The following is a 26,484-nucleotide window of genomic DNA, read 5'->3' on the forward strand; positions in this document are numbered from 1 at the left end:
GTTTTTTTAGGTTTTTCTGGCGCTTAATTGTGAAATTTACTCGGCGGGCAGTGCGTTGGTTAGGTATCATATACGACCTAGATAACAGTCATAGTCTGGGCTCCACAGTGTGCCAAACCCATCACATCCATCAGTAGTTCTAACTACTCAATAGGCTTGAGTTTTTGAATCAAATGGTCGACTCAAATTGAATTCTCGTGCCAAGCCTAGGTTTGGCCGTGGACGTAGGCACTGCAGTCGAAACACCATAAGGCCCTGCGTACAGCAGATATATATACAGCAGATCGATAGAGACGTACATTAAAAGAAACTAGTAAAACATGATAAGAAAGTAATAAATGATATAGAATTTAACAAAAAGGGGGTATAACGCGGCTTTAGCCGATAAAATAATAAATTAGTAAATGTTGAGCGGCAGGCATCAGTGGGCGCACGTGCCGGAAAAATTAGTCTCAAACATGCGGAAGAACAGCCGATGCGAATAATGGTACAAGAAGGTGACTTAGGTCAACGTGTGACCCAGAACTAAACCGGCACCTAAGAATATTGTGACGGATACAGCCAAAAGCTTGAGACTTTGTTTCATGTCTGCGTCGATGCTCTGGGGGTCGATGTGGTCGAAACTGTAAAAGTCGATGAGGAAGTCGTCCTTTTCTTCCTCTTCGTAGTCTGATTCGAACGAACCTTCCTTTTCCAGAGTCTCGGAAATTGTTGAAAACGTCTCTCGGGAAAAGAGAATCTGATAAATATGCTCAGCGGCCTCGGGGACCCATCGATAGCCCCATACAAGATTGGCCATGATTTTTTGCGTGTTGAGGGTCAAGTAAGTGTCATGTAAAGTGTAGTAAATCCCGAGTCTTGCCAGAACCGCAGACACCATCTGCGGTCCCCACAGAGAATCGGAAGGGTCGGGGGTGCCTGCCGCGGCCGTGGGCTGAGTGGCCGTGCATGCATGGAGCAAAGCGAAATCTGGGTCGGCGGCCTTCCACAGAGCAGCCTGAACTTCACGGTCGTCAAAGATGGCTCGATTGATCGCGACCGACGCCGTGCTATTTTCAAGAACCGGAAAGAGCGGTTGAGAGGTTGACGATGGCGCGAACAGTCCGCTTGCAGCCAGAATGTCCGCTCCAATTAGGGCTGCCCGCTGATCGGACCATTTTAATTGTGAGCAGAGGATTTTAGAAACCGGTGCCATCTCGGGCTCCAGCCGACACGCCAACAGGCTCAATGTTGCAAGCAAGGCAGCGCTCTCCGACATTTCAGGGTCTGAAAAACCAGTTTCCATGGAGGCAGTTTCAGGTTCTTGGACAATTTCCTGACAGTGGTACGGCACAAATGCAGGGAATTCTGCTATCGACGACGACTCCATTTAGCAATTTTTTTTCTGGTTGGATCAGAGGGAATTAATTTTGACAAAGGCTGTTTAAAATGTGGCCATAGCCCCAACAACTAATACTCGGAAGTTTCTTACCTCAGCGCGCATGATCATTGGGGGCAGGAGAAATGCATGTGATGAAGTCGCGTAGTTGGAAATGGCAGCCGAGGAAAGCAACATGAGGTGGCCGCTGGAAGCACGCCTTCTAACAAAGACAGAGAGGCCAATTTGACCGAGATACCCGATAAATACCCAAATTTCCGACTTTTTTTATATCTCTCAATGACTCGTCGTATTTTCCTGTAGGGTAGGCTTCCCCCCACATATTGGGACAAGCGATGCAGAGAACCTGAGACCTACGCTTATTGGGGGGCTCAACTTTAGGCCGGAACGTTGAGCGTGTCGGGACGGAACTCAATTCAGGGTCAGTTAGCGGCTACCATGGCTCGAAGCTGGCGCTCAAATTGGAAAGCCTTTTTGGGCAATACTGGCTTCTTTGGCACGGCTAACATGATGCATGCAGCCCGACTGCTCGATTTGGCGCTACTGCTAATGCACTACTGTCCCTCGCCTTAGCAAGTAGAATAATCCGGGGTATTTGATGTCCGATGCAGGCTGCTTATTGATCTCGGTAATGTTGTTTTAACGGTTGTTTAAAATGAAAAAGTAAAATGTACCACGGCCCATGATGGCGCTATCTCACCGTATCCATGCCACCTCCCCGGAACTGTCGGGGGAGGCCAAAACGAAAAATTACAAACCGATACGCCCAATGTGTCCGCGTGACCACCGTTCACCCGCCCCAATCTACGTCACTGACCGCCACTGCTTAGGTATAGGAAGTGTCATTTCACTACATATGCATTCATAAATCGTCAAGTTCATCTAAATAATGCTAGGCAGCTGAGGTATGGCATGCAACCCCTTAGGCAGTTTCAAGCGCAATGTATTCGTGACCGGGTGCCCTACCCCACAGTTTCCGTAACCAAGCAGTCAGTCCACGTGAGGTCCTCTTCTCATCGATCTCAGGGCGCCATCTGTTGAGCAAGAGCGAAGACAACACTACCGAGACTGAGCTCATAGCCATTGCCGCGCTCGCAGCCATGGGGTTCAACATAACCCCCCACCATAGGAAGAGCCCCATAGAAAACGGAATCATAAACGCGTTGTAAATCACCGACAGGAATAAGTTTAGTTTGATCCGTCTGAGTGCCGCACGGCCCAGATCAATGCAAGCCGGTACAGCCATCAGTGGGCTTTTCCGGATCAAAACAACGTCTGCAGATTCAACAGCTACCTGGGTAGCTCCTTCAAGCGAGATGCCCACATCAGCTGCAGCTAGGGCAGGGGAATCGTTGATTCCATCGCCAACTACAGCAACAGTGGCTCCATTATCTTTAGCATCCTGGACAACTTTGAGCTTGAGCAGAGGCGAGAGTTCAGACCAAGTCAGGTCGGGATCGATGCCCACGATATCCGCAGTCAACTGGACAACCTCCTTCACGTCACCACTCACCACCCCAACTCTAATGCCGCGTGCATGTAGATCAGCAACAACACTTTCGGCCTCATCGCGTAGCCTGTCGGAAAGCGATGCATGACCTACGATCTGACCGTCGACGGCAACATACACTGTGGTTGTCGAGGGATGGCCTCCATCATCAGCGACCTCAAGGCCCAAATCTGCCATGAAAACTGCCGAGCCAACATACACTTTCGACCCTTTTACATTGGCCGCAACGCCCCGACCAACTATTGCTTCGAAACATGTAGCTGTAGGAATTTTTCCGTGGAGCGAGGCTTCTTTAACCAGGGCGCGGCCCACTGGATGCTCAGAGTTTTCTTCAAGAGCACCAACAAAAAGCCAATGCTCAGGACTGATTGAGCTGGAGATAACCGACATGTCACCTTGGGTCAGGGTGCCCGTTTTGTCAAATAGTACCAGGTCGACCGAGCTCAGCTTCTCGAAAACAGCACCCCCCTTGACGAGAATCCCATTCCGAGCCCCGACTCCTGTGGCCACCATTACGGCAGTTGGCGTGGCAAGCCCGAGAGCACAAGGGCAGGCCACAACAATCACTGAGATGCACAGTCTCAGGCAGACAAAAAACGAGCTATCAGCCGATTTGAGTATACTTGGGGGATTTGGCGCGAGCCGGGCAACAAGCATCCATCCAGCAAACGTACATATTGCCAGGGCAATGACTATGGGCACAAACCAGCTGGCAACGAAATCAGTGTACCTTTGAATGGGGGCCTTTGATGCCTGGGCATCTTTGACCAAAGAGACGATCTGGGCAAGCTTGGTATTGGCACCACATTGTTCGACTCGCACATGCAAAGCTCCTGCATCGTTGACAGTTCCACCAATGACTCGGTGACCAGGCTTCTTGACAACAGGCACAGGTTCACCCGTGATCATAGCCTCATTGACCCGTGATTGACCAGTAATTACAACGCCATCAGCGGGGATTTTTTCGCCTGGCCGAATCACTAAATAATCGCCCACCTCGACCATATCTGTGGGGATTTGTTTTTCTTCGCCATCGATCAAAATACAGGCGTTTTCGGGAGCCAACGCCATGAGCTGGCTGAGGGCAAACGATGTGTGACCGCGAGCTTTGTTTTCCAGGTACTTTCCCAACAAAACAAAAAAGAAGATCATGGCGGAGGTCTCCCAAAGATACATCTGTCGCCCAGGCAACTGGGTAACGATAGAATACAAAAGTGCCAACAAAGAATAAAAGTAGGCAGAGGAGGTGGATATTATGACCAAAACATCCATGTTGGGGCTCCGTGCTCTTATAGCTTTGAATGCCTTGATGTAGAATCGTTTGCCAATTTTGAATTGGATCGGGGTGACCAGAGCTAACGAAATAACAGTGTCCATATACAAACCGGGAATGATTTCGGCGTATAAAAAGCTAGGCAGGTAATGATGGAGTTTCATCAACAATATTATGGGGAACCCCAACGCAAAAGTCCAAATTGTGTCTCGTCGATAGCTCAAAACCTGCTCGACCCGATTCAGAGAGGCGATTTGAGCAGCGGCGTCTTTTGAATTGACCGGTAAAGCATCGAAACCGGCGCCCTCAATGGCTGCAGCAATTTTGCGCATTCCTGTCTTGCTCGCATCGAACTCGACCAGAGCCTCCTCAGTAGAGAGGTTTACCGAGGCAGAGATAACCCCCGGTACTGCGGCAAGAGCCGACTCAATTGAGGACGAGCATGCAGCACAGGTCATGCCAAAAACCCGGAGCGTAGCTTTTTGTGAGCTGTCGCATACCTTCGCATCGAAACCTGCACCCTCAATGGCAGCTGTTAGAGCTCCTGCGGGCACGTCGTTGTCATGGTTCACAACGGCAATCTCAGTTATCAGGGAAACATTCGCATCCCGCACTCCGGGTACAGCCTCCAGGGCGCCCGTAACCGCGGAGGAGCAGGCACTACAGGTCATGCCTGTAACTTGTATCTCCGTTTTCATTTTCCCCTCTGGATTTGGCTCGTGTTGCCAAGGAAGATCGGTATTTTCTTCCCACCGGAATTTCTATTTGTGACCGATGACAAAGCAGAGCTCACTCGTGTTTTTCACGACGCTGCTTGATGCATGGAGTAACAGGGGTGTTTTATACAAAATTAGCATAACTATTTACGAGCAGTCGAGGGAGGCACGTAGTCGGCCTCCTCATCAGCAGATAGCTCGTCGTCGTCGTCCTGATCACTAAAAGCATCGTCGCTGAAGTAGCTGGCGTCGTCGTCGTCGTCGTCGTCGTCGTCGTCACCTGAATCAGCATCATCTACACCGCCAAAGGTAGGTCTGCAACCGAACGTCTCTTCGTAGTCAATATCGCCGTTGGTGCTAGATGCGACCCCAGTAGCTGTTTCATCTTCGTAGTCGTCACTCAATTCGGCCAATGGAGCCCGCCAGAAGTTGGCATCCGTAAATTCAGTGGTTTTAGATCGCTGCATGGCGAGTTGAGTTGCCGGAGGGAAGAAGTGATCTGTGAGGTCGTTGATGAGCATGTAGGTGCTCTTTAATCCAGTAAGCTCAAGCAATTCCATATGAACTTCTGAATTTGTGTTGATCGTGAAGATCTTTGTCGAGGGAATCCCCACGGATCGATAAGAAAGTGCGTCTGTAATACGGTTGCCGAACCCTGCATAGAAGGGGCTGCTTTCACCATCCAAGTCGTAGAGCTTGGAAATATCTTTGAGGCATGCCATTTTGAAAATCTCCGGTTTGCGCATGATGACTTCTCTTCGCAATGCAGCCATCAGACGGTCTGGTGACAGAATGACGGGGCCTTTAGGTAGACGGTAGCCGTCCTGCTCGATACCGTTGAGATAAGCCTTAGTAACGTCGGATTGACCCACAGCACGAGATGTCAGATACAAAATGTTGTATCCGTTGTTGTGAATGTCTGTAAACAACTTTGCAACTCCAGCATGAGTCCAGTCGCGACCGATCATGGTCATCACGTGTCCCAGAGCGTCCGACCGAGTAATGGTACCATCAATATCCGAGACAACTACAGGTGTCTTGTTGTCCCAGTAAAATATCGAAGATGTCACGGTTGCCTGATTCGAGCGAACAACAAACTTGACGTCATTGGCACCAGGCTTGAGATCAAGCTCCTTCAACATGTCACTGGTGAGACGGAGTGTTTTAACAAAGTGACGGGACCGCGATGCAGTGCTACCAGGACTTCCAGGAGGTGAGCTGGGAACAATTTCTTCGCCATCAGCAGGAACTGGGCTACCGGGAACCTCAGGCTTGGGGGAGGACGGAGCTGAGGGTAAATCTGTATCGTCCGTGGGGACATGGCTCAGATCATGGGACAGAATTTGCTGGACAACATCCTCAAGAGCTTTAGTGTTTTGGCCACCGGGCTTATAGCCAGTCATATCGATAATAACATGTCCCTGATCATTCGTGGTTGAGGGAACCTTGACGTCACACAATTGGTTGACCAACTCGTCAAAATCACTCTTATCATGGCCCTGTAGCCACGAACGAGCATGTCCTTCAATTGCCGCCTGCCTCAGAGCGTCCTGGTCAATCTCCGAAGAATCAGCTGTCGGAGAGTCTGGGAGCTGTGCACCGTTGCTATCGCCATCGGCTGATCCCTTCGACTGAGAAAGTTGAAGCTCTTCCATCTCGTCCTCATCCCCAGACGCAGGAGTGTCGGCATTCGACGGCGAGCCCTGCGGTGAGAGAACGGGCGATGTCAACAGGGAGGGCGGGACGTCGGCTGCGGTTTCGAAAACAAAAAACGCCTCTCCGCCTTCGCCCAGTTTCATTTGGATTGGGATTTTTCTGTCGTTGACGTAAAAGTCAACGCCTTTCTCCGACGGACGAAGCAGACTGAGCTTTCCAAATCGAATATGGAATGCGGAGCAATGAAGGTCGCCATCTGGTTGCTTCACAACAACCACGTCAATAGCGCCCGACAATGTAGATGGATTAATGGAGTTCCATGTCTTGGACATGGAATTCATCGCGCGCCCCACGTACTGCATTTTGTGGCCCGATTGACTTGTGCAATACTATAAACTGCGGACGATTGTGATGATGGGTCGAAGGCTAGGTTTGGTTTGGCTAACCTAATCGTTGCGGGAAGTAGTCACATTGCGAGTCATGTGAGTCGGCTGCGACAATTAGAGAGCGAGTGTGCAAAGCTCCAGATTAAGGACTAGGGAACTGGAGGCTGGGAAATTGGAGTCTAGCGGGTGTGGCTGCGAAAATCTCAAAGCATATTGTTCAGTCCATCTCGAGCACGGTCGACAAGCCAGTTCTCCCGCTCCGGCATTGCACTGACGTAAAAACCTATAAACTTTTCTGCTAAACTGCTCAACCACCCCACATGATTTAACCGCTCTATAGTCTACTCGGTTCCTTTCAAATTCAACACCAGGTTGCGATAACCCTACCCCACCCCCACTGCTCAAAAAACATAAATTGATGCGTTGCCTTGCCCTTGGGATGCGACCAGGGTACGGGTAGGGGTAGTGGCCCTGATAACTGAAAATTTATTAGTCCTTGGTCAGATCAACCAATATCCCCCCTTGATGGCTTCATCGGCGGCGACACAGATTTACGAGACCCCCACAAGCCAACCGGTGCCATCAAGTGTATTAATGTACGAGCACCTAGTAAGCCAGGCGCTTGATCAGTTAGACCAAGGTAATCCCCTTGCTTTTACCACAATAGCTAATCAGCTCGCAACGCCGCAGGTCATCAACGACGACTCTAAACTATCGGCAATACTGCGAGCTTTAAGTCGGGAGACCGGCAGAATAGACGGCGGCAATGCTACCGCGATCATCCAGTCCGTGCTGGCCTTGCCCTGGAGCAACCGCAGTACAGAGTGCGTTGATTCCTATGTCCGGTTCCTCGCCGTTTTGATTTCCTCAATTCCCCGCTGGTGGATCGACGTCGCACACAAGATTGTTGAGGAATTTGTTCTTCCTATTGAGCAGACCGTCCCCCACCACACGGTTCTTCGGCACATTGTGCAAATCATCCCTACCGCTGTTCCCAAGCTCAGTTCTGTTTTGGTGAAGCATTTCCCGCACAAGCACGAACGCACGGGTCCCTCGCTGAACTACGTCAAGAATTTGCTCAAGCATCTTGAGTACTGTCCCGAGCAGCAGCGAGCTGTTTGGGGGTTGCTGATTGAAAAAGTTATGCAGCTTGATGTCGAAACCGAAAACGACGACGAGGACGAAGACGATGAGGACGAGGACGAGGACGAGGAGACCGAGGATGAAGAATCCGACGATGAAGATAGCGAAGATGACTCGTCTGAGCCCCCGTCTAAACGTATGAAACTCGACTTTGCCGACGGGGAAGAGGTAACTGCTGCCGAACTGGAACAGGTTCAGTCGGAAGCACTCCTTCAGCTCCAGACAAAGCTTGATGCTATTTTGTCTGAGTTGTTAATTTATTTGGATGGCAAGTTCTCTGCCCAGGAGGTCGAGAATGGCAATGCCACTCCATTATTTATTATTCTTCTTGAAAAATTCAAGGAGTATGTCCTGCCCACCCACACCACTCGATCTGTGCAATACATCATGTTCAAGGTGTCTCATGCCCATCCTGACCTACTCGACTCGTTCCTTGTGTCAATGGTGGAAATGGCGTTGAGCCCGGCCGTGCCTATCGATCGACGACAAAAGGCCATGCAGTATATTTCGTCGTTTGTTTCACGAGCTCGCGGTCTCAGCCGTACCCAGATTGTCTTTGTGGTGTCATTTTTGGCAGGTTGGGTTGAGAAATATGCCACCGAGCGTGAATCAGAGGTCGATGAGGCCTCAAACATGGCCCGCTTCCGGGTGTTTTACGCGGCAGTGCAGGCACTCTTCTACACTTTTTGTTTCCGCCATAGTATGCTGCGAAAGCCTGATTCGGCCGGTGAGTGGGAAGCAGATTTGGACAAATTGTTCCAACGGGTCATCATGACCAAATTCAACCCGCTCAAGTACTGCAAGTCAACTGTCGTAGCCATGTTTGCTCGCATTGCTAGGAACGAGAACGTGGCCTATTGCTTCAGCATAATGGAACAAAATCGAATTGGTCGATTCAGAGCAGCCGGTTCGACGTCCCCCCCATCTTCGGCGTCCAGCTCGTCCTTGCTGGCCAGTCGTAGTGGCTCGCTCACCAATCTGTCCAAGACATTATGGCCTAACCACCGAGAGTTTGCAATTTTAGAGAGCTATTTCCCCTTCGATCCTATGAGTCTTCCAAACTCAAGGAAATTGGTACAAAATATTTATATCGAATGGGGCGATGTTAACGATGCAGCTGATAGTGATTCAGCCTCAGCTTCGGAAAGTGAAGACGACTCGGAATCTGACTCGAATGTAGATGACGATGAGCTTGATGTTGATGATAACTAGTTCGTCTAATTGTAGAAATCTAAAACCGAAAGAAAATACAAACTGAAAGAGCATATTTACAATATGCATCCACTATTCACGTAGACGGGAACGCTTTCGCTTGGGCCGCAGTTCCTCAATCATGTTCATCAAACGCTTTTCACGTTCGCTGGGCTGCGACGGATGATCAAGCTTCCACTTTTGCCTGAAATTGTCCGCCTCAACGTCATAATACTTTATTTTGCGCAAGTACTCTTCGTGCTTGTACTCATTTGCCACTTTCGTTTGACGGGTCCGCTCGATATACGGCGCTTTTTCGTCTTCAGGTAAAAACCTCCAACGGCGACCCAGGGTAGCTCTAATTTCATTGCGAGAAGCATGTCCCTTGCGATCGCGTTGCTTGGCTTCCTCAGTTTCCTGACGACAGATATCCCAATAGTCCTTTTGGAAGAGGAGGAAGGGATTGGTATTACCAGACCGTTCAGGCCGAGCAGGCCGTTCCCCAAGTTTCTCCTCTAGATCACGCTCCATTTGATCGTTTTCTGCAGCCAATCTATTGTGTCGTAACGTAGTCAACTCCGTCTCCAAGTCTTCAATTGAAAGTTGAGGAGTTGTACGCATTGACACGGGATCTGGTGCCGCGCCAAAGTACGACATACCATACCCAGCGTTCGCATTGCCCGAAGGAGTGATGCTACTGGTTGGAGCACCAAGACCAGCACTTGAGGTAGCCTGGGCCAAATTTAACGGTGTGTGTTGTCCGCTTGCCGGAACTGATATAGTATTAGCCGGCATTGGAACCGATCCTGTAAAATTACCACGACGACTACCCAAAGACTGCTTGTTGTCCTCTTGCAACGGCGGGATGAGTGGTTGAGGAACCTCCACGGGCCCCACAAGAGAATTGATAACTTCTTTAGCCGCTCTCAATCCGGAAATATATGCTCCATGTACAGTACCAGGGTGGGATCTTGAAGTGGCCTCACCGGCAAAGAACAGTGATTGCTGGACAGGCCACCCTACAAGATCATGATCAGCAACTGTGCCATCAACACTCACGTATGAGTAGGCACCCCGTGAGAATTGGTCCAGTTGCCATCTAGTAATAACTGACTCAACGACAACGGGTTTTTGCTCCGGATGGAAGATAGCCGCCAGCCTTTCAACAAGATCTGATACTACGTTTTCATCAGAGCGTTCTTTGAGTTTCCGCGCTGCCTCACCACTGAATAGGGCAACGAGAATAGGTTTACCGGTTGGTCCCACTAAATTCTGGAAGACGAAGCCATCTCCACGCTTGTCTGAGCTTGGGTCATTTGTTACCCGGAACACGTCCGATGAAGCGTCCCAAAACACCTTGTCGAAAACAAGGATGGCTTTGTTGATAACCCCAAAACCGAGTCGAGAAATGCTGTCTGATTTCCATTGTGGCAAATCAGGAATGAATTGAACTGACCGGCTCTTGAGCAGACCAAGCGGAAGCGTGACGACGCAGCGGTCACCAACCACTTGCTCTCCATTTGCTAAATTTACACGCACAGTATCCTCATCATAATCGATAATTTTCACTTGTGTCTTGAAACGAATATCAAGTTTGGTTGGCACTGAATATAAGCCCTTGGTAAAAGTAGAGAACCCATCTCTCAGCCATGAAGACTGACCAGAGTACCGGCATTCTTTACGATGAGACCAGGACCCGAGGCTCTGTTTGTCAAGGCAGTCGCCAGAAAAGAACTCGTACTTTGCGTAATGCCAATATAAAGCTTCGAGGTCTTGAGGGCCTAATTCGACCAACTCCTCAAGCTGCTGGCCAAACCCATCCATTGTTTGACCAAGACTGGCTGAGCCACCTGCAGGAGAAGGTGTGATATGTATCTGTTTTGCCGCATTATTCTCTTTCGGTTCAAATCCAAGTTCTTTGAGAAAATTGAGCTCAACAGCCGTTTCTGACTTTTTCTTTTCTGAATCGCTTGGACCATCTGTTTCCGCATAAGGGCGATCAACCTCTTCGGATTTGGCAACGGTGCGACGCTCATCGTTTGAGTCTGTGATCTTGGGATCACGAGCCATCCTTATCAGCGCCTTGTCACCTTCCGATGTTTGAGGCTGGACAGGCATTCCGGTCTCAAACTCAAGCATTCGCTCAAGCAGATGGGTGAAAAGTTCATGTGCCCTGAATGATGTCGTTTCATCAACAATACCACCTGACTTAGGACTGTACAAATCGTTCATTGTCGTGTCGACAGGGTAAACAGGCAAACCTAACTGGCGACGCAACACGATGCCCAAGGGATTTCCGTTACCAAAGCCCATCACAGTTTCTGCACCCAGATCAACCTGCTGACGACCTGCCTGTGACAAGTTTGCGGTGTGGATGCGTCCGCCAATACGGCGACGAGCCTCGAGAACTACGACGCGGGGAATATCGTCATACTCCTCAAAAGCAGCAGCATGACGAATCAATAGCGACTCTATCTGACGAGCACAGCTAAGACCAGCAACACCGGCACCGATGATCAAAATTGTCTGACGAGGTTTGTCACCTTGGGGCCGGTCCTGGGGGGCCAAGGTAGGCCTCTCTACGCAGCCGTGGTTGATGAACCCATTGCGCACCAACCACTCGAACGCGAACTCGGCCAGCGAATAGTAGCGTTCGTTCTGGCAGCACCCTACGGCTTCCACAATAGTCACAGACACGGTTGGGTTGGACAACCACAGACGAAGGATACCGTTACGAATGTTGAGATATGTTGTGACGTGAATGGACGGTAGATGGCTCCGTAGCAGGTTATACTCGCTATGATGGAGTCTGTAGGGAGGCATACCAGAAGAAATAGCAGCCGCAATACACTGAGAAGCGTAGTTAGAAGAAGACAGGTCAGGGGGCACTGATGAGAGCGGTTTGTACTTGGCTCTTTGAGCGGCGATATGATCTGGAACGGGAGAGATACGGTGGGCCATTTGGGGCTGCATGTCGACATCCATTGCTTGGGCAGGTGGGTTCTGGGGCGCTGGATCAAAGCGGAAATCAGCCTGCTGGGCATCCACCGCGTCCATGTCGATCAGATCGAGCTGGCCTACGGGCGGCTGGGCCATGGCGACGGACCCGACTTGCGTCATTATTGCGTTCATGTGATTTACCGCGCCCCTCTGTTCGTTGGCATCATGTTGGCGGGGCCCTGGTGCGAGGTCGATTTGCGACTGAAGCGAGCTGCCTATGTCGAGAGGCATTGAGTTAACATTGTCATTATTTGCGTCATCAAAGCCTGGGTAGAACCAGCTTGAAGACTGATCGTTTGCGTAGGGCTGTTGGGGCGGAGCAGCAGGAGCGAACCCATGGTAGGCTTGCTGATCACCAGGCGACGGCTCGAAAGAGGTGTAATCCTCGAACCCGCCGGTGTAGTAGGAGTCGCTAACCTGGGAAGCAGGAGGAACAGGGTTTTCGGCGCGATCGTTTCGAGGAGGTGGCCCTCTGATAGCGCCAGTGCCCCGATTTAAACGGGAGTCCATTGGGGTAGCCTTTCGAAATAACTAGCGACCAGGTGACTACGTAAGCAAAGGTGCGGAGAGATGCTCAAAAGCCCCCGGGCGACTTGGCGGTGTGTAGTTGGCGATTAAAATGCAGCTTGTTTTTTAAAAACTACTTGCTTATGGGCTGGATGGCTGTTTAAAGAACCAAGAAATTTTTTAGAATAACCCTAGTAAAAAAATGGACACTTAGTGCGTCATTATTTAGTAGGCAGCCTTGGCGGCGGCAGCAGGGTTAACCCGCTTGTTGTCGCGGTTGTAACGGACACGCACGGGGGGAGTGCGGATACGGCGGTTCTCGCGGGAGCGAACACGGACAATCTTGTTATGGACGGCGCAAGAGACGCAGTAGTGGACCTTAACGTACAACTTGGGCAAAACGTACTCCTGGTAGACAGAGGCATCCGAAATGTCACGGACGGCGGCAGACTCGACCATGTTGCGGATGGTGAAGCGCTTGATAGCCTTGTCCTTGGCGACCATACGGCTGCAGTTGGAGCAGCGAACAGAGGTGACGTGGCCACGGCCCTTCTTGTTGCGTCCGTTGGAAGCTCTCTTCTTAGGCATTGTTGGTTGGGTATCTCTCCTGGCGGGCTCGAAGGTCGAGTCTAATTCGGACAAAGAGTGACGGCCCTAAGCCCTAGTTGATGAGTCAGCATAAACCAAGAAGTGCCGCGGGTAGTGATGATTGTCGCTAGTAGGTAGTTTCACGGCGGTGGAGTATCAAGTAAAGAATTCTTTTTCTGTTTTAATTCTACCAATTTAAATAAAAGGGCTAATGCTCGGGTTGCTAACACAATGTAGCTAAAGGCAGGCACACCGACTGAGTTCCATGGTTCTTCGCGATTAAAAACTAGCCAGTCGCTGCCCGAGAGCGCGCCATTTGCGAGTTTACGCGAAGTTGTTCATGGAAAAATCAGTAAAATCAATCTCGTTGAACAGGGTGAAGTCTCCAGAGACACCGAAATTAGCCGAGGGCAGTACAGTGGCGTCGGGGTCACTAGTTGCCGCTCGGGCGCTTGCGTCCTTCAACAACTCGTCAATCGACGCTGCGGGTCGACCGATTTGCGAGCACGTCATTATCATGACGATAAAAGGGCTCTAGACAAATAAAAAGGGGTGGGGGCACATACACCGTGCTCCCGTTGTGAGGCGAGTGGTAGGGACATCATCGCTGCTGGATGATGCGCCTTTGAGGAGTTGTCTAGGGACGCAATATCACCAACCAATTCAAAAGGAAGATGGTTTGGTTGACTGCCGGCATTGAATGACAGATCGAGTCCGTCAAAGTCAGCCAGCTCATCGTCGAAAACGGCAGGAGAGTTCGATGCCGAGTGCGACAGAGAAGGTGCAGAGAGCCCGAGCTGTAAAGCTTCAGGCGAAGCACATTCTTCCTTGACATCCGTCACTGCTACATCGGAGCCCGCCAGGGGCAAAGCAGTAGTGAGCGAGGTGGAAGAACCGCTAACCTCTGTTGGCAGGGTATCAAGGACGGAAAGGTCACCAGAGGTCTTGGCCAGCTGCACAGCAGCCTCAAGTTGTTCGAGTTGACTACGCAGGATGCAAAATTGCTCCTGGGTCTGCATCTGGCAACGCTGAGTCTGCTTGAGCTTGTCTTCAAGCTCCTGCGACCGGCTGGTAAGATCTTTGCAGCGGTTTTCGAGGTCCTCTACGTGCTTGCGCTTTTTCTCGCGCGAAGCATGAGCGGCCTGACGGTTGCGCATAATACGCTCAATCCGACGCTGTTCCTTTTCGTCCTTTGTACGTGCCCGCTTCCGGGGGGGGAGGGTTCCGGGTGGCAACGGCATCGTCATCACTTGAGTGCGCTTGTTCGAACCGTTGCCAACTGTGGTTGTGATTTGAACACCTCCATTTTCCAGCTCATTAATACTTTCGGCTGGCGAGGGGCATCCGCTGTAGGACTCCTCCTCGCCACCGCTAGTCTCTGTCGTGACCGTGACCGCACCGCTCGCCTCATCCAGAGCAGCAGGTTTAGACTCGTGACTATTTTGCATTTTGAGCTGTCGTGTTTGTGTAGAACCTTTGTTGTGTTGGGGGTTTTAAATTTGAAGTTTCTTAAAACAAAGAGCTTGAGAACCTATTACCTGAGGGGACTGATGGCCTATTTATACCACTTACGTATGCAAGGCGCAGCAAATGTAATCGATCTGCACGCAGAAGGTGGGAGTGGAAGGGGGTAGTCTCTGGTACATCAGGCAAATTTGCCTCGAAACTTTAAATTCGCAACTGCTTTTCGAAAATAAAATATTACCATCTACTGACTATCAACACTTTCTACGGATGTAACCAATAATTGAGACCAATACGCTTTTCAATACCCCTTTTTTCACATATTTCTTACCATAAATAGATATCAGGCCAGGTTTAGGGCCGAGAGCATGCTGCTCGGTCACGGAGGAGGCGATTATACATTAGTTTCAAAACGCGCTCGCGAGATGAATTATTATTTCCTAAACAAGTTATTATATATGCCTTATTATACCTTACTAGTACCCGCTTGGATCATCACTTTTAGTTGTCTGTTTTGGGTATCTGTTCGTTGTTCGTTGACCATCGGAAGGAGCTCCGTCTCAGTGGTGCGATTAAATGTGCTGCTAATTACGCACGGCGTGGTGCCGGGTCTGTGGTGGTGGGAAAAACCAAGCGATATAGCGGGTTCAAGCACCAAAAAAATCCCTTTATGAAATATTTGCACCCGCCAACTGCGAACTCAACCTACTTTTCCTACTGAATGCTAATGTCGTGATTCTCCTCACTGCAGTTGACTAGGAAACCAAATCAATTCATTACAGCATGGGTAAGGGGTTCTGTGCGAACTCTGGGCAGTGGACCTGCTCGGACCTAGCAGAACTCTTAGCCAGTGAGCATTTAACGCGGAGCGTGGGAAGAAAAGTTGGAAAAATTCGGACAAAAACAGCTTAGTTGAATCTCGGGCGTGCAAAAATATTACGCTTTTGAAAAAAATTCAACAGCGGCGTGGATGTGCTGCAGGCACAAAATGACGGTCTATCTTGTTCAACACACTCCTCGCCCCCACCCTGAGACTAGGTTGTCCGGACAACCTTATGGCAATTTATGCTCGCAGACATACTCGGGGTGTTGTGACATTTTCTGTCTGGTTAGGGTTGGGGTCTATGCGCGGGATACGGCAGCAGCCTGCATTTTTGTTTACAACTCTAAACTGTCAAGCTGGATCGTCTTTGCTGTCTGATCTCTGGCAGACCCTTCAAGATTTTTAGAAGGCTGTATAAATGTCTATGTTACACAGTACGCCTTTACCAAATACCCCTCAAAGACATACCATTGCAACCGTCGATGAGCTCCTCCAGAGATCCTCTCAAGCCAAGCGGCCAAGCTCAGTCGCCATTCAGCGGTCTGAAACTTATTTTTCGTTTGACAGTGATGTCAGTGTACAGAAATGCACAAACTGTCAAGAAATGGAACCAATGCAATACCAGGATTCGGACTCGTTACCAAGCCTCGAGCTTTCACATGACATGACCGATTCGTCAAATGAGCCATCTGCCGGACTGTTTGACGAGCATTTCACGTCGTACGACGACAGTGCGTCCACACCGTTAAGGTCGCAGTCCCCAGAGCTTGTTTTGAAAGTGGGGTGGGATCTTCTGCAGCCTCCATCTCCATTGTTTGGTGCCCCTACTTTGCAATGCCCCGACGAAACTTTGTACGTAAAGTTCCCCGGTTGGACAGCACGAAAACAGCGTAGAAAACCCAAAAGTCTCTTGCGAACCCCGTCACTAGTGCAGGCCACGGACGGGCGGCATGGCAATGGGATCTTTCCGCCGCAGGTTTCGAGCAATGGTGCACCCACGCAGCCAAATGTCACGGTCTGGCGCCGTAGTGATGGCGATCTGGTCGAGCCACCGATTTGGGCCGGGTTTCCTTCTCTGCCGTCGTTTCCCAGTCAACAAGACCACATCATATCCGACGGTGAGAAATGCGACATCTACGGGCGAAAAGAGTGCTCGAGAGGCGCCGCTTTAGCTCTGTTGGCGGGGCTTAGCATGTTTCCTCCCGGGTGGCTACTCTTGTCAATGGGCTACTTTGACAACACAGTTGGCGTCGTTCCTGGCTGGGCGAAACTTATTGCGCTACTGCTTGGTCTTATTGTCTTCTTAGCCGCTATTGTTGTCGCAATTACTCTCTCTGTAACCTGATTTCGACCGATCAACGCCTATCGTCACATGCAGAGAAGAAAGCTGGCCCGCATGGGAGGCGCATCATGGAAAGAACTCACATCACCGTTTGGAGGCATCCCGCAAACTGAGTGGCAGCGGTGGTAGGTTAGTCCAGGCATCGATTCTTTTTTTGGTATTCTGCTCCGCCAAAAAGGAAAAAAATAAAAGAATAAATCGAACGTGCCCGGATTATCATTTCGAGAGGCGCAGTCACGACCTGTACGACACTTGTAGAATATTTATTGATTTTAGCATAATTTCTCAACCTCAAACTGCCTGCCAGCAGATAAAATATTTCCCCAACACTGCCTCCGCTCTACAATAAACCGTACATGCTGCAACAGTGTCGCTGTGTGATTAAATTACTGTGACGACCCCTCAGACTAACCGACGTCAACTGGGGTAAGGGTTACTACCGTAGATCTAGACCGGCCCCTTCCATTGCCCGTATCTAGCCTCTTGTGCTACTATCCCTTGTGCTACCTCAATTAGGATCCAGCGTCAGATCGTTTCCAATAGCGCATTGAACATCCAGCTGAGCACTTGGAAAACGTAGCTGTATTATACCTGCGCTAAAAGCTATGGGCAATACTGCCACAAAAGAAAGCAGACCTCACACGGCGGCGGCCAGCCCCACCGGTCGGACAAGCCGCGGACACCGAGAGCGGGATGAGCGTGGGAAATCGCACAAGCGGGACAAAGTCAAACCGGGCTACCAACTTATCATTGATCCATCTGAAATGGTAGATGGTGGTTATTTATATCCTCAAGGCGTATACTCAACGCCTCAAGACTTTAAAGTCGATGTGGTGCGGGATGTTATCATTCGTCGCAAATTGGCCCCCTTTTACAAGGGATTGGAATCGGTTGAGTCCAATTGGACAGATGAACAGCTTTTGGCCGTTATAGATGGCAAACTGCTGCCAGAAAGTTTTGTTGCCCCATCGGCGGCTCAGGCAGGCGATGCCTCGTCTGACCCTGCGATTGTGGCAATTGGCGATCAGGTCGACAGTTTGGCCATCGACGACGATTCCGAGAATGCCGAGAGTTGTCGCTCCAACTCCCCTGTGTCTACCAACCAAGCTTCCTCCTTGCCATATTCTCCTGCTGGGGCGAATAGCAAGCGTCCTCGTCACGGTAGCCACACCCACACTCCAGGCCCGCAGCCGTCGGTTAGTCGGCGTAGAGCAAATACGACATCCGTCACTCAGAATACTACAAGCAAAGTCGAAGAACGCAATGCTCAGGCGATTTGGCTCTACCGCAACGTTCACGAATGTCCCATTTGTTTCCTTGTATATCCCCGGTTGAACAATACCCGTTGTTGTGGCCAAGAAATATGTACGGAATGTTTTGTGCAAATCAAACGTGCCGCCCCACATCCTCCTTATGGCGACGCCTCGGGCCAAGACAACAGTGCCAGTAGCGACCTGCAACTCATTTCTGAGCCAGCCTGTTGCCCGTATTGCGCAATGACCAACCTTGGCATCATTTTTGAAGCACCTCCTTTTGAATGGGGTATTCCCAACCCAGAGTCATTGAAGCCAGCTACTTTGCAGGGTGCCACAAAGTCGGAGAGTGGACCGAGCAAACCCCGCCGTCTATCTGTATCACATACCCACCCAGATGTGGTAACAACCGACCAAATAAGACCAGACTGGGAGTCCAAGCTTGCGTCCGCTCGCCGTAAACTGGCACGCCGGGCGGCAGCAGCTCGTAGATTGCATGAAAACTCACTTCTTCCCGCCGGTGGTGATAGCCGCACTAGTTCTGGAAGAAGAGGCAGCAACTCACACAACTTTCTCCATCTTACTCTCAACATGACAGAGTCCCAAACTAGAAATCTAGAAAACAGAATGATTGAGGAGGCCATCAGGCAAAGCTTGCGTGAGGTTTGACCAGCAAATCTCTGCCCTCAATCCAACTTTCACGCATATACGTATTTACTCTTTATTAACGTCCATTTGTTTCCCCCAGACGTTGAAAACCATTTCAGAGATATCCTGTCTTATGCGACGTCGGGGGATGTTGTTTAGCGTTTGGCGGTAGAGCAGGGATTTCTTCTCCTCCTCGTTACCTTCATTATATGCATGCACGAGATCCAGCGGGGTGGGATACATTCGCATGATGACTTGGGCTTTTTCTGCAGACACTCCTTTTATGGTCATGAGCATGCTCAGGAAAAGCTGGTTGATGGTCTGGCTTTTTGACTTGGAGAGTCCCTCCTGGAACGCTCCAAAGTCAATGGCTAAGGCTTCATTTCCAAGCTCGGATCTGGCGAGCTTGATAGATGTTTCATAGGATTCCATTTGCGGGAGTACAACTTTCAGGTCTGTCCCGCTGTACTTTTTCGAGATTTCCTCAGTCATCTGGCTCAGATACAAGACAGTGTCGTTTTGGCTCGCTGCCTGTTTTAAAAAGAACCCTCTGAGAGCGATTATTTGTGACATTGCGGTTCGGATTCTTTGCTCATGAGACGCCATGTCAGGGCCAGCCACCATTTCAATTAAATAAATAACGTTGCTGATTTGGGATCGTTGCAACCGTGTTTTTTGTTCGAAAAACCGACCATCCATGATACTTTGGACTAAATCTCGGAGATTCTTTCTCTCTAGAATATAGTCTAAAGCCGCCATTTTGCCAGTGCTTTTGTGTTCGGCCACCCACATTGCGTCCCCCACTGCCAAAGCTGAGATTTCGAGGTTCACATTTCGCTCAGCCAGCGCATCAGCGAACCCTGTCCTGTTATCACGACTTGCGACTTCACGATTATCTAGCAGCAGCTTGATAGAGTAGTCAGAGCTACTCCAAGTCTCGTACTGATAGGTATTCAGATCTTGAACGGTGCGAGAAACAGAGCTTGGTCGTGGTGGCTGGAGATCGTCAACAGGGAGGCCGTTCTGCTCTCTTTGGACCTTGAGAAGTCCATCAGCGACAGTACGGCCGGTTTCTTCGAGAAAGTATTTGGTATTCCGGTAATAAATAAGACCTTTCTTGGTTAAAACGGCAAACGCGGGAGCGAGGTTCGGGATCTGTTTACCTTTATTTCCCTCAAGAGACAGCATCAGTCGTGGCTTCATTAACCGCAGCAAATCTTTTCGACCTATCCCGTTATCTTCATATTCTTGGAGTTCAAATTCGCGTATCGTCAGTAGAATATGATAGGCCGTTGTTCCATAGCGAGGGATATATTTCCGATTTGATGTCGTCTTTGTAGATACCGATTGAGGGGCCAATACCGGCGGGTCTAACCTGAGACCCTCGGGAACTTCGACTCCGAGCTGCTTGCAGTGGGCAGCAGTTTTTTTTAGCAGCATTGCTACTGTTTTGTCACCAACAAACTTCAGGGACTTGATCTGATGTACCTCTGTAAAGTCCTCCAACGGACAGGAAGCGATGGATTGTAGGCTTTTTTGATATGCTTGAGCCAAGTACTTTGCATTCGGCCTGGAACCCGCCGATTCGCAGGCCTCTTCCAGCCATTCGACGTATAAACATTTCCAGTTTATAGACATGCTTTGTCAACAACGCGTTCAAACGACATGCTCGAAGGTGACGCAGCTAAATTAACCGTCAAATTGGCCCTAACCTTGGTCAATGGTAGTGAGAGTGTATCTAGTCAAAACGGGCTAGTTGGTGTCTGGAAATGGGCACGACTGACAGGAATAGAGAGCGGTATGGAGCGTTCTGCACGCTGTGCTCGCCTAGGCTAATTCAAGGAATGGACAAGTGTTGTTGCAGTCGAAGTTGGCTCCACTAAATGATCTTCTTATTCACAAAACATTTACAAAGGCTCGCGTAGCTCAATTTTGTTTTACAGGCTGAAGCTCATGGGGAATTACTCAGTAATACTACCAAGGCACTAGTCCCAGAAAACTGTATGTCCGCAATTTGCCAAGCTTTGAAGGAAGTTAGTTAGGCGACTGAGAACCACAATGTCATCTTCAATTGACTGAAAATAAACAAAAAGCATTGGCTTGGATTAAAGATTTGTTCTCACATGGTCCTCGCAAACCCTTAGCACGTGTGCTGACGAATTGCAATTTGGTTATCACTTACTGTGCGATTTCACAATTGTACATCCAGCGTGCTGACAATGAAAGCCTGGCTAATGGATAACGAGGTTTCAGACCAACGTCTCGACCACAATTCTGGGGTTGAGTTGGATGAAAAGGCTTTGGGCGATATTGGAGTTCTATACTATCACTTAGACAACCTCGATGATGTCAACACACTCGCTAAAGAGCGCCATTACCGTAACCGGGACGAAATAGAGGTTTCACCAAAGTCCATGGGCAGTGAGGAGGCCTATATGGCCAAACTCAAGATCTTTTTTGATGAGCATCTCCATGAAGACGAGGAGATTCGCTATGTGCTCGACGGAAGAGGCTTTTTCGACGTTCGCGACCGCGCAGACAGATGGGTGCGAGTTGCTGTCGAAAAAAACGACTTATTGATTTTACCTGCGGGCATCTACCATCGATTTACCACCGATTCATCAGACTACATCCGCGCTTTGCGTCTGTTCCAAGATGAGCCCAAATGGGTAGCTTTCAACCGGCCAGCTGATGACAAGACAAGCCGGACCGAGTATTTGAGGGCAATTGAAGCTTGAGAGCAAGCCACGAAGAGTTTGGGCCTGTAGCAGCCATTTCTGAACGAAATAGTACACTATTATAATTTAACACCCCGCGGCACCCCCAAACAACTGCTTACATTAGCAGTTTGGTTGCCACAGCCGGACTGAAATTTTCTCCCTGCACTTTTTCTCCCGCCCAAACCACTCATCACTACTTACCGACATGTCTAACACTGAGGCCGCCATTTCGTACGCCACTTTGATTCTGGCTGACGCCGATATTGAGATTACTGCCGACAAGCTGCTTGCTTTGGCCAAGTCCGCCAACGTTTCTATTGAGCCTATCTGGGCTGAGGTCTTCGCCAAAGCCACCGAGGGTCAGGACCTTAAGGAGCTCCTTTTCTCCTTTGGTGCTGCTGGTCCTGCCGCTGCTGCCGGCTCTGCTCCTGCTGCTGCCGGTGGTGACGCCGCTGCTCCCGCCGAGCAGGCTGCTTCCGAGGAGGAGGAGTCCGACGGTGACATGGGCATGGGTCTCTTTGACTAAAAACGCACTTAGCTAGATAATATTACTCCATATCTATGTTAATCGCATACAGTTGAACATGAATCAGCTTTTAATTGGCCTGTTGTGCCTGAGAACGCGCGCGGAGGTGCTGAAGATAACACCCCTGAGCACCCCTCTGTTGGCAGTTAGGGCTCGGCCCTATTGATGTCACCACTCATTCTTGAAATTATCCCCCCGCTACGCAAGAGCCTACTCATATCCATACAATGAGCGACACTGAGAAGAAGGCTGTCATCCCCCACGTTCAGACGTTTGGCAAGAAGAAGACTGCTACCGCTGTTGCCTACGTTAAGCAAGGTAAGGGCCTTCTTAAGCTGAACGGCTCTCCCATCACCTTGGTCCAGCCCGAGATCCTCCGCTTCAAGGTCTACGAGCCCCTTTTGATCGTTGGCTTGGACAAGTTCGCTGGCCTCGACATCCGTGTCCGTGTTACCGGCGGTGGTCACGTCTCTCAGCTCTACGCCATCCGTCAGGCTATTGCTAAGGGTCTGATTGCATACTACCAGAAGTTCGTAGACGAGCAGAGCAAGAATGAGCTCAAGCGTGCTCTCGTCAAGTACGACCGTACTCTTCTGATTGCCGACCCTCGCCAGAGCGAGCCCAAGAAGTTCGGTGGTCCCGGCGCCCGTGCTCGTTACCAGAAATCGTACCGTTAATCATGCTATTTTTATAGTAACCCGCGTTACATCCCTCATAGCCATAGGATTCCAAAACCTGAAAAAAGCCCGCCCTGGCTCCTTTTAAGGAATTGTAGAAATGAACTAAATCTTAACTTTTGCTTTCAGACTTCTTGGAAAGCTTTACTCAGCTCCCGTACACATCTATCGCAAGGTTTGGCAGACCCGTTGTTTACCCTTCTGACTAATGGAAGAACCGAGCACACCTCAAAAGGGGCCGTCTACGCCAGACGAGGGGGCGATTATAACGCCTGAAACGATCCATGGGAAGGTGAAACAAGAGGTGGGTCTAGGATCTCCAATCGGCAGGCCGCTATTCACTGGCGTCGACGCAGGAGGCACCGCTACACCCGCCCAAAGCAGTCCCATTCGGGATGCCCAGCCAGGCAAATTGGCATCCTCACCGGTTTTGAGCTCAAGTCCAACGTCTAAAACTCCTCAATCGTTGTCGTTTACCCCAGGAAGGACCACGCGGTATCCAGCAAGTCCCCATTTCGACCGGCCATGGCATTCGACCAGAGTGCCGTCGTCGTCGGGTCGAGTGTCGCTGCGGGATTCAAAGCCAAGTATTCCGCCTGTTCCTCTTGCCACGATGTTTTTGAGAAAAGAGGACATTGCTTCATTACCGGACGACAAGGTTCGAGACGAATTGGCTAAAGCACTGGACGAGGTCTCCATGTATGAAAGAGCGGCTCACCAGTTCCGTTCTATGGCCAGCAACTATCTCTTACAAAACAAACTGTTGACAATTGAGACCCACGAAAGCATGCAAAGACACGAGGTCGAGACCAACCTTGCTAAAAAGGAGGTCCAGCGTCTTGCCGTCGATGCCAACGGCTACTCTGAAGGAGTAGAATCGCTAACCCGCAAACTCAAACGTACAAGGCTGCGCGTACGCGAGTTAGAGTCACAATTGAGCGATAGAGATAGAGAACTACGAACACTGAAACGCCAATTGCAGGACCTTGAGTACACCAGGGCACCTGTGCTACCCGCAATGAAACCAATGAATGAGCCTTCTCTCACAGTTAATACCACACTCGCAAGACAATCAAGCGCAAACCTGCAGAATCCTCGGGAACCACTGAGTGGACTGGACATTCTTGCCAGCCAAGCACTGGATCAAGAATTAGCACAACACTCTACGGGACCTAAAGACCGAAGACCGTCTTCAAGCTCGACTATTTCCCAGCATTCAGCCGACGAAACGTTCGAGGATCCCAATCAATCGATGGGCTAATCTACAATAATATCGTAGGGGTGCAGTTTTTTTAACTTAATTTTTTATTAACTTATGCCATCTGTCTAAAGCAGAGATGAAGGCAGACTAGAGGGTGCCTTGCGCAAGCCGGCCAGCCGGTCGTAGTCGCCGGAAAGAATACGTTCAACCACCAGATCGTCCCGCTTCTTTTGCTCCTCGGGCGAGAGCTTCTCGGAAGAGTCTGTGGTCTCACCGAACTTCTCCTGTGCACGGAGACGCAGCTCCTCGAGGGCCCAGTCGTTCAAGGTCTCCTTGTTCAGGAAGAAGTAGAGCCCGAGGGCAATCAGCAAGCCAGGAACGTAGCCGTAGTACATGATATTCTCCCAGCCCTCCTTTTGGTTCTCGCGAACAATAGTCCAAGTAACCTCACCGGTAGCGGGGTCCTCAACGGGAATCTTGTCCAGAATACGACGGCCATTCAGGAAAAAGTCTTGAAGATGGGCAGTGTTTTCGTTGAGCACGGTGGCTTGCTCAGTCGTCAGCTTAAAACGATCACCAAGGGTGGCACGCGAAGTGTCCATAAGGGCTCCAAGAGCCGCCGCGCTTTGAAGCTGCTTGTCGGATGGCTCCTTGACGGTGCCATCTGCGTTCTGGTACACTTTGTTGGGGGCCGGCAGCTCGGCGATGGTAGCGGCGATTGCCTGCTCGAGTTCGGCGCTGTACTTGGAGAATCCTTCAGTTACAGGGTAGTCCTTGCTCAAAAACTTGATGCCACGGGTCGACATGCGGAGCATGATGCTCGGACGAGCCACCTGTTTTAACGTTGGCAGCATTCGCGACAGCATTTTAATTGGTCCCAGCTTACTCGTCAGAATAAAGACCGCTGGGTAGGACAGGGTAAGTATTAGATAATTAGGAGCACGAACGATGGACGGGGGTGGTAGAAGGGCGAGGTGACTAGAACCAAAACAAGGATTGAGCAGCTTAAATTTTGGTGGATAATCGCGAATGTGCGGCGTAAATTTTTACTTGGGCTCGTAACGGGTCTAGTTTCGAGCGCTCAATGTTTAGGGCTAACAGCAGTCACACTAAGCAGGGCCTCCCAACTAATCACCACTCTTCGAACCCCCGCTAGCCTCATCGTCGAATAATGAAGTATATCACTTCTGAGCAGAGCCTGGATATCCCTGAGGGCGTCACCGTCGAGATCAAGGCCCGTAACATTACTGTTACCGGTCCCCGTGGTACCTTGAAGAAGAATCTCCAGCACGTTGATGTCACCTTCAAGAAGGTCAACGACAAGCTCATCAAGCTTTACATCCTCCACGGCTCCCGCAAGCAGGTCGCTGCTTTGCGTACCGTCAAGTCCCTTGTCCATAACATGATCATCGGTGTCACCAAGGGCTTCAAGTACAAGATGCGTTACGTCTACGCCCATTTCCCCATCAACGTTAACATCGAGAACAACGGTGCCAAGGTTGAGATCCGTAACTACCTCGGTGAGAAGCAGGTCCGTATCGTCAACGCTCTTGAGGGTGTCAAGGTCGAGATCTCGAAGGCCCAGAAGGATGAGCTGATTCTTACCGGTAACTCTGTCGAGAACGTCTCTCAGACCGCCGCCGACATCCAGCAGATCTGCAAGGCCCGCAACAAGGATATCCGTAAATTTTTGGATGGTATCTACGTTTCTGAGAAGGGTGTCATTGACGCTGAGGCGTAAACTTCAAAAATATAGCATTAATTAATGTCTGTTTCTAGCCACTGCTCCGGGGTCTTGAACGCTATGTCCAGGTTATTGGCAAACTCCAGGTCGCTGCTGCTATGATCGCTGGGCCGTCCAGCAGCATCGCCGACGTAGAATGAGCCCTTTTTATCAACGATAATGCCCTCGCGTACCAGTTGTTTCTCCATGAGCTCCCACATGCCAACTTCTGGCTTGCGGTAAATCGAGCCCTCCTCTTTAGTTGCAGCATATATATGAATAGGAACGGCCAGCTCTTTGATAATATTGGGCATTTTTTGAATTAATTGCTCGTATCTCTTGCCCTTCAACAATGTTCCGCCTTGGTTTGTGAAAATCACAATGTGATGCGTCTCGGCTTCCTTTCGAATTTTGGTCACTACGTCTGCTGTCAACCATTTCCAGTCGTTACCATCCATTGGCCACGTTTGGCCTGATTTAGGCACAATTAAGGTCTGATCTAGATCAAACGCAGCAACTGTACCTACCTTAGTAGCTTCAACCGGCCTCGAGACTCGAGGTGCAAAAAAATCAACCGGTGCGATGGCTCTCCCGTCGCTGGACCACCATAGGCATGACCCAACTGTGCCGACCTTCATAATTGCAGGTGAAACACGTTCAGTCGCGCAGGAACCAATTTCGAAAAGGGATTTGTCAGTGGACGTACGCGCTTTGTTGGTCATCCTCCTACCTTGGTTGTATAAACATCAAACACTATCC

General features: G+C 50.1%; 17 protein-coding genes across 17 annotated transcripts; 8 read left to right on the top strand and 9 right to left on the bottom strand.

Annotated features, from left to right (window-relative positions):
* Positions 1-502: 502 nt before the first annotated feature.
* On the bottom strand, positions 503-1,369 carry B9G98_03127 (hypothetical protein; the record flags this gene model as incomplete). Its single annotated transcript, XM_024809684.1, has 1 exon — positions 503-1,369. The coding sequence occupies one exon, from the start codon at positions 1,367-1,369 to the stop codon at positions 503-505; it is 867 nt and encodes a 288-aa protein (XP_024665452.1).
* Positions 1,370-2,300: 931 nt separating this feature from the next.
* On the bottom strand, positions 2,301-4,832 carry B9G98_03128 (Copper-transporting ATPase ccc2; the record flags this gene model as incomplete). Its single annotated transcript, XM_024809685.1, has 1 exon — positions 2,301-4,832. One exon carries the CDS (start codon positions 4,830-4,832, stop codon positions 2,301-2,303), a length of 2,532 nt encoding a protein of 843 aa, XP_024665453.1.
* A 188-nt stretch (positions 4,833-5,020) lies between these two features.
* B9G98_03129 (Nuclear elongation and deformation protein 1) lies at positions 5,021-6,895 on the bottom strand (the record flags this gene model as incomplete). The annotated part of the gene is made up of 1 exon (XM_024809686.1): positions 5,021-6,895. One exon carries the CDS (start codon positions 6,893-6,895, stop codon positions 5,021-5,023), a length of 1,875 nt encoding a protein of 624 aa, XP_024665454.1.
* A 549-nt stretch (positions 6,896-7,444) lies between these two features.
* On the top strand, positions 7,445-9,274 carry B9G98_03130 (RNA polymerase I-specific transcription initiation factor RRN3; the record flags this gene model as incomplete). The annotated part of the gene is made up of 1 exon (XM_024809687.1): positions 7,445-9,274. The coding sequence occupies one exon, from the start codon at positions 7,445-7,447 to the stop codon at positions 9,272-9,274; it is 1,830 nt and encodes a 609-aa protein (XP_024665455.1).
* Positions 9,275-9,346: 72 nt separating this feature from the next.
* On the bottom strand, positions 9,347-12,763 carry B9G98_03131 (Lysine-specific histone demethylase 1A; the record flags this gene model as incomplete). The annotated part of the gene is made up of 1 exon (XM_024809688.1): positions 9,347-12,763. The coding sequence occupies one exon, from the start codon at positions 12,761-12,763 to the stop codon at positions 9,347-9,349; it is 3,417 nt and encodes a 1,138-aa protein (XP_024665456.1).
* Positions 12,764-12,985: 222 nt separating this feature from the next.
* Positions 12,986-13,348, bottom strand: B9G98_03132 (40S ribosomal protein S26-B; the record flags this gene model as incomplete). Its single annotated transcript, XM_024809689.1, has 1 exon — positions 12,986-13,348. The coding sequence occupies one exon, from the start codon at positions 13,346-13,348 to the stop codon at positions 12,986-12,988; it is 363 nt and encodes a 120-aa protein (XP_024665457.1).
* Positions 13,349-13,672: 324 nt separating this feature from the next.
* On the bottom strand, positions 13,673-14,796 carry B9G98_03133 (Transcriptional activator HAC1; the record flags this gene model as incomplete). The annotated part of the gene is made up of 2 exons (XM_024809690.1): positions 13,673-13,830; positions 13,911-14,796. 2 exons carry the CDS (start codon positions 14,794-14,796, stop codon positions 13,673-13,675), a joined length of 1,044 nt encoding a protein of 347 aa, XP_024665458.1.
* Positions 14,797-16,059: 1,263 nt separating this feature from the next.
* B9G98_03134 (hypothetical protein) lies at positions 16,060-16,980 on the top strand (the record flags this gene model as incomplete). The annotated part of the gene is made up of 1 exon (XM_024809691.1): positions 16,060-16,980. The coding sequence occupies one exon, from the start codon at positions 16,060-16,062 to the stop codon at positions 16,978-16,980; it is 921 nt and encodes a 306-aa protein (XP_024665459.1).
* Positions 16,981-17,582: 602 nt separating this feature from the next.
* Positions 17,583-18,899, top strand: B9G98_03135 (Protein SIP5; the record flags this gene model as incomplete). Its single annotated transcript, XM_024809692.1, has 1 exon — positions 17,583-18,899. One exon carries the CDS (start codon positions 17,583-17,585, stop codon positions 18,897-18,899), a length of 1,317 nt encoding a protein of 438 aa, XP_024665460.1.
* Positions 18,900-18,944: 45 nt separating this feature from the next.
* On the bottom strand, positions 18,945-20,516 carry B9G98_03136 (Crossover junction endonuclease MUS81; the record flags this gene model as incomplete). The annotated part of the gene is made up of 1 exon (XM_024809693.1): positions 18,945-20,516. One exon carries the CDS (start codon positions 20,514-20,516, stop codon positions 18,945-18,947), a length of 1,572 nt encoding a protein of 523 aa, XP_024665461.1.
* Positions 20,517-21,097: 581 nt separating this feature from the next.
* Positions 21,098-21,616, top strand: B9G98_03137 (1,2-dihydroxy-3-keto-5-methylthiopentene dioxygenase; the record flags this gene model as incomplete). The annotated part of the gene is made up of 1 exon (XM_024809694.1): positions 21,098-21,616. The coding sequence occupies one exon, from the start codon at positions 21,098-21,100 to the stop codon at positions 21,614-21,616; it is 519 nt and encodes a 172-aa protein (XP_024665462.1).
* A 187-nt stretch (positions 21,617-21,803) lies between these two features.
* On the top strand, positions 21,804-22,124 carry B9G98_03138 (60S acidic ribosomal protein P1-alpha 1; the record flags this gene model as incomplete). Its single annotated transcript, XM_024809695.1, has 1 exon — positions 21,804-22,124. One exon carries the CDS (start codon positions 21,804-21,806, stop codon positions 22,122-22,124), a length of 321 nt encoding a protein of 106 aa, XP_024665463.1.
* A 227-nt stretch (positions 22,125-22,351) lies between these two features.
* Positions 22,352-22,801, top strand: B9G98_03139 (40S ribosomal protein S16; the record flags this gene model as incomplete). Its single annotated transcript, XM_024809696.1, has 1 exon — positions 22,352-22,801. The coding sequence occupies one exon, from the start codon at positions 22,352-22,354 to the stop codon at positions 22,799-22,801; it is 450 nt and encodes a 149-aa protein (XP_024665464.1).
* A 208-nt stretch (positions 22,802-23,009) lies between these two features.
* B9G98_03140 (hypothetical protein) lies at positions 23,010-24,062 on the top strand (the record flags this gene model as incomplete). Its single annotated transcript, XM_024809697.1, has 1 exon — positions 23,010-24,062. One exon carries the CDS (start codon positions 23,010-23,012, stop codon positions 24,060-24,062), a length of 1,053 nt encoding a protein of 350 aa, XP_024665465.1.
* A 65-nt stretch (positions 24,063-24,127) lies between these two features.
* On the bottom strand, positions 24,128-24,868 carry B9G98_03141 (hypothetical protein; the record flags this gene model as incomplete). The annotated part of the gene is made up of 1 exon (XM_024809698.1): positions 24,128-24,868. One exon carries the CDS (start codon positions 24,866-24,868, stop codon positions 24,128-24,130), a length of 741 nt encoding a protein of 246 aa, XP_024665466.1.
* A 305-nt stretch (positions 24,869-25,173) lies between these two features.
* Positions 25,174-25,743, top strand: B9G98_03142 (60S ribosomal protein L9-B; the record flags this gene model as incomplete). The annotated part of the gene is made up of 1 exon (XM_024809699.1): positions 25,174-25,743. One exon carries the CDS (start codon positions 25,174-25,176, stop codon positions 25,741-25,743), a length of 570 nt encoding a protein of 189 aa, XP_024665467.1.
* Positions 25,744-25,760: 17 nt separating this feature from the next.
* Positions 25,761-26,447, bottom strand: B9G98_03143 (putative 20 protein in FGF-VUBI intergenic region; the record flags this gene model as incomplete). The annotated part of the gene is made up of 1 exon (XM_024809700.1): positions 25,761-26,447. One exon carries the CDS (start codon positions 26,445-26,447, stop codon positions 25,761-25,763), a length of 687 nt encoding a protein of 228 aa, XP_024665468.1.
* Positions 26,448-26,484: the final 37 nt, after the last annotated feature.

The sequence above is a fragment of the Wickerhamiella sorbophila genome (assembly GCF_002251995.1).
Source record: "Wickerhamiella sorbophila strain DS02 chromosome Unknown contig3, whole genome shotgun sequence".
Lineage (NCBI taxonomy): Eukaryota > Fungi > Ascomycota > Dipodascomycetes > Dipodascales > Trichomonascaceae > Wickerhamiella > Wickerhamiella sorbophila.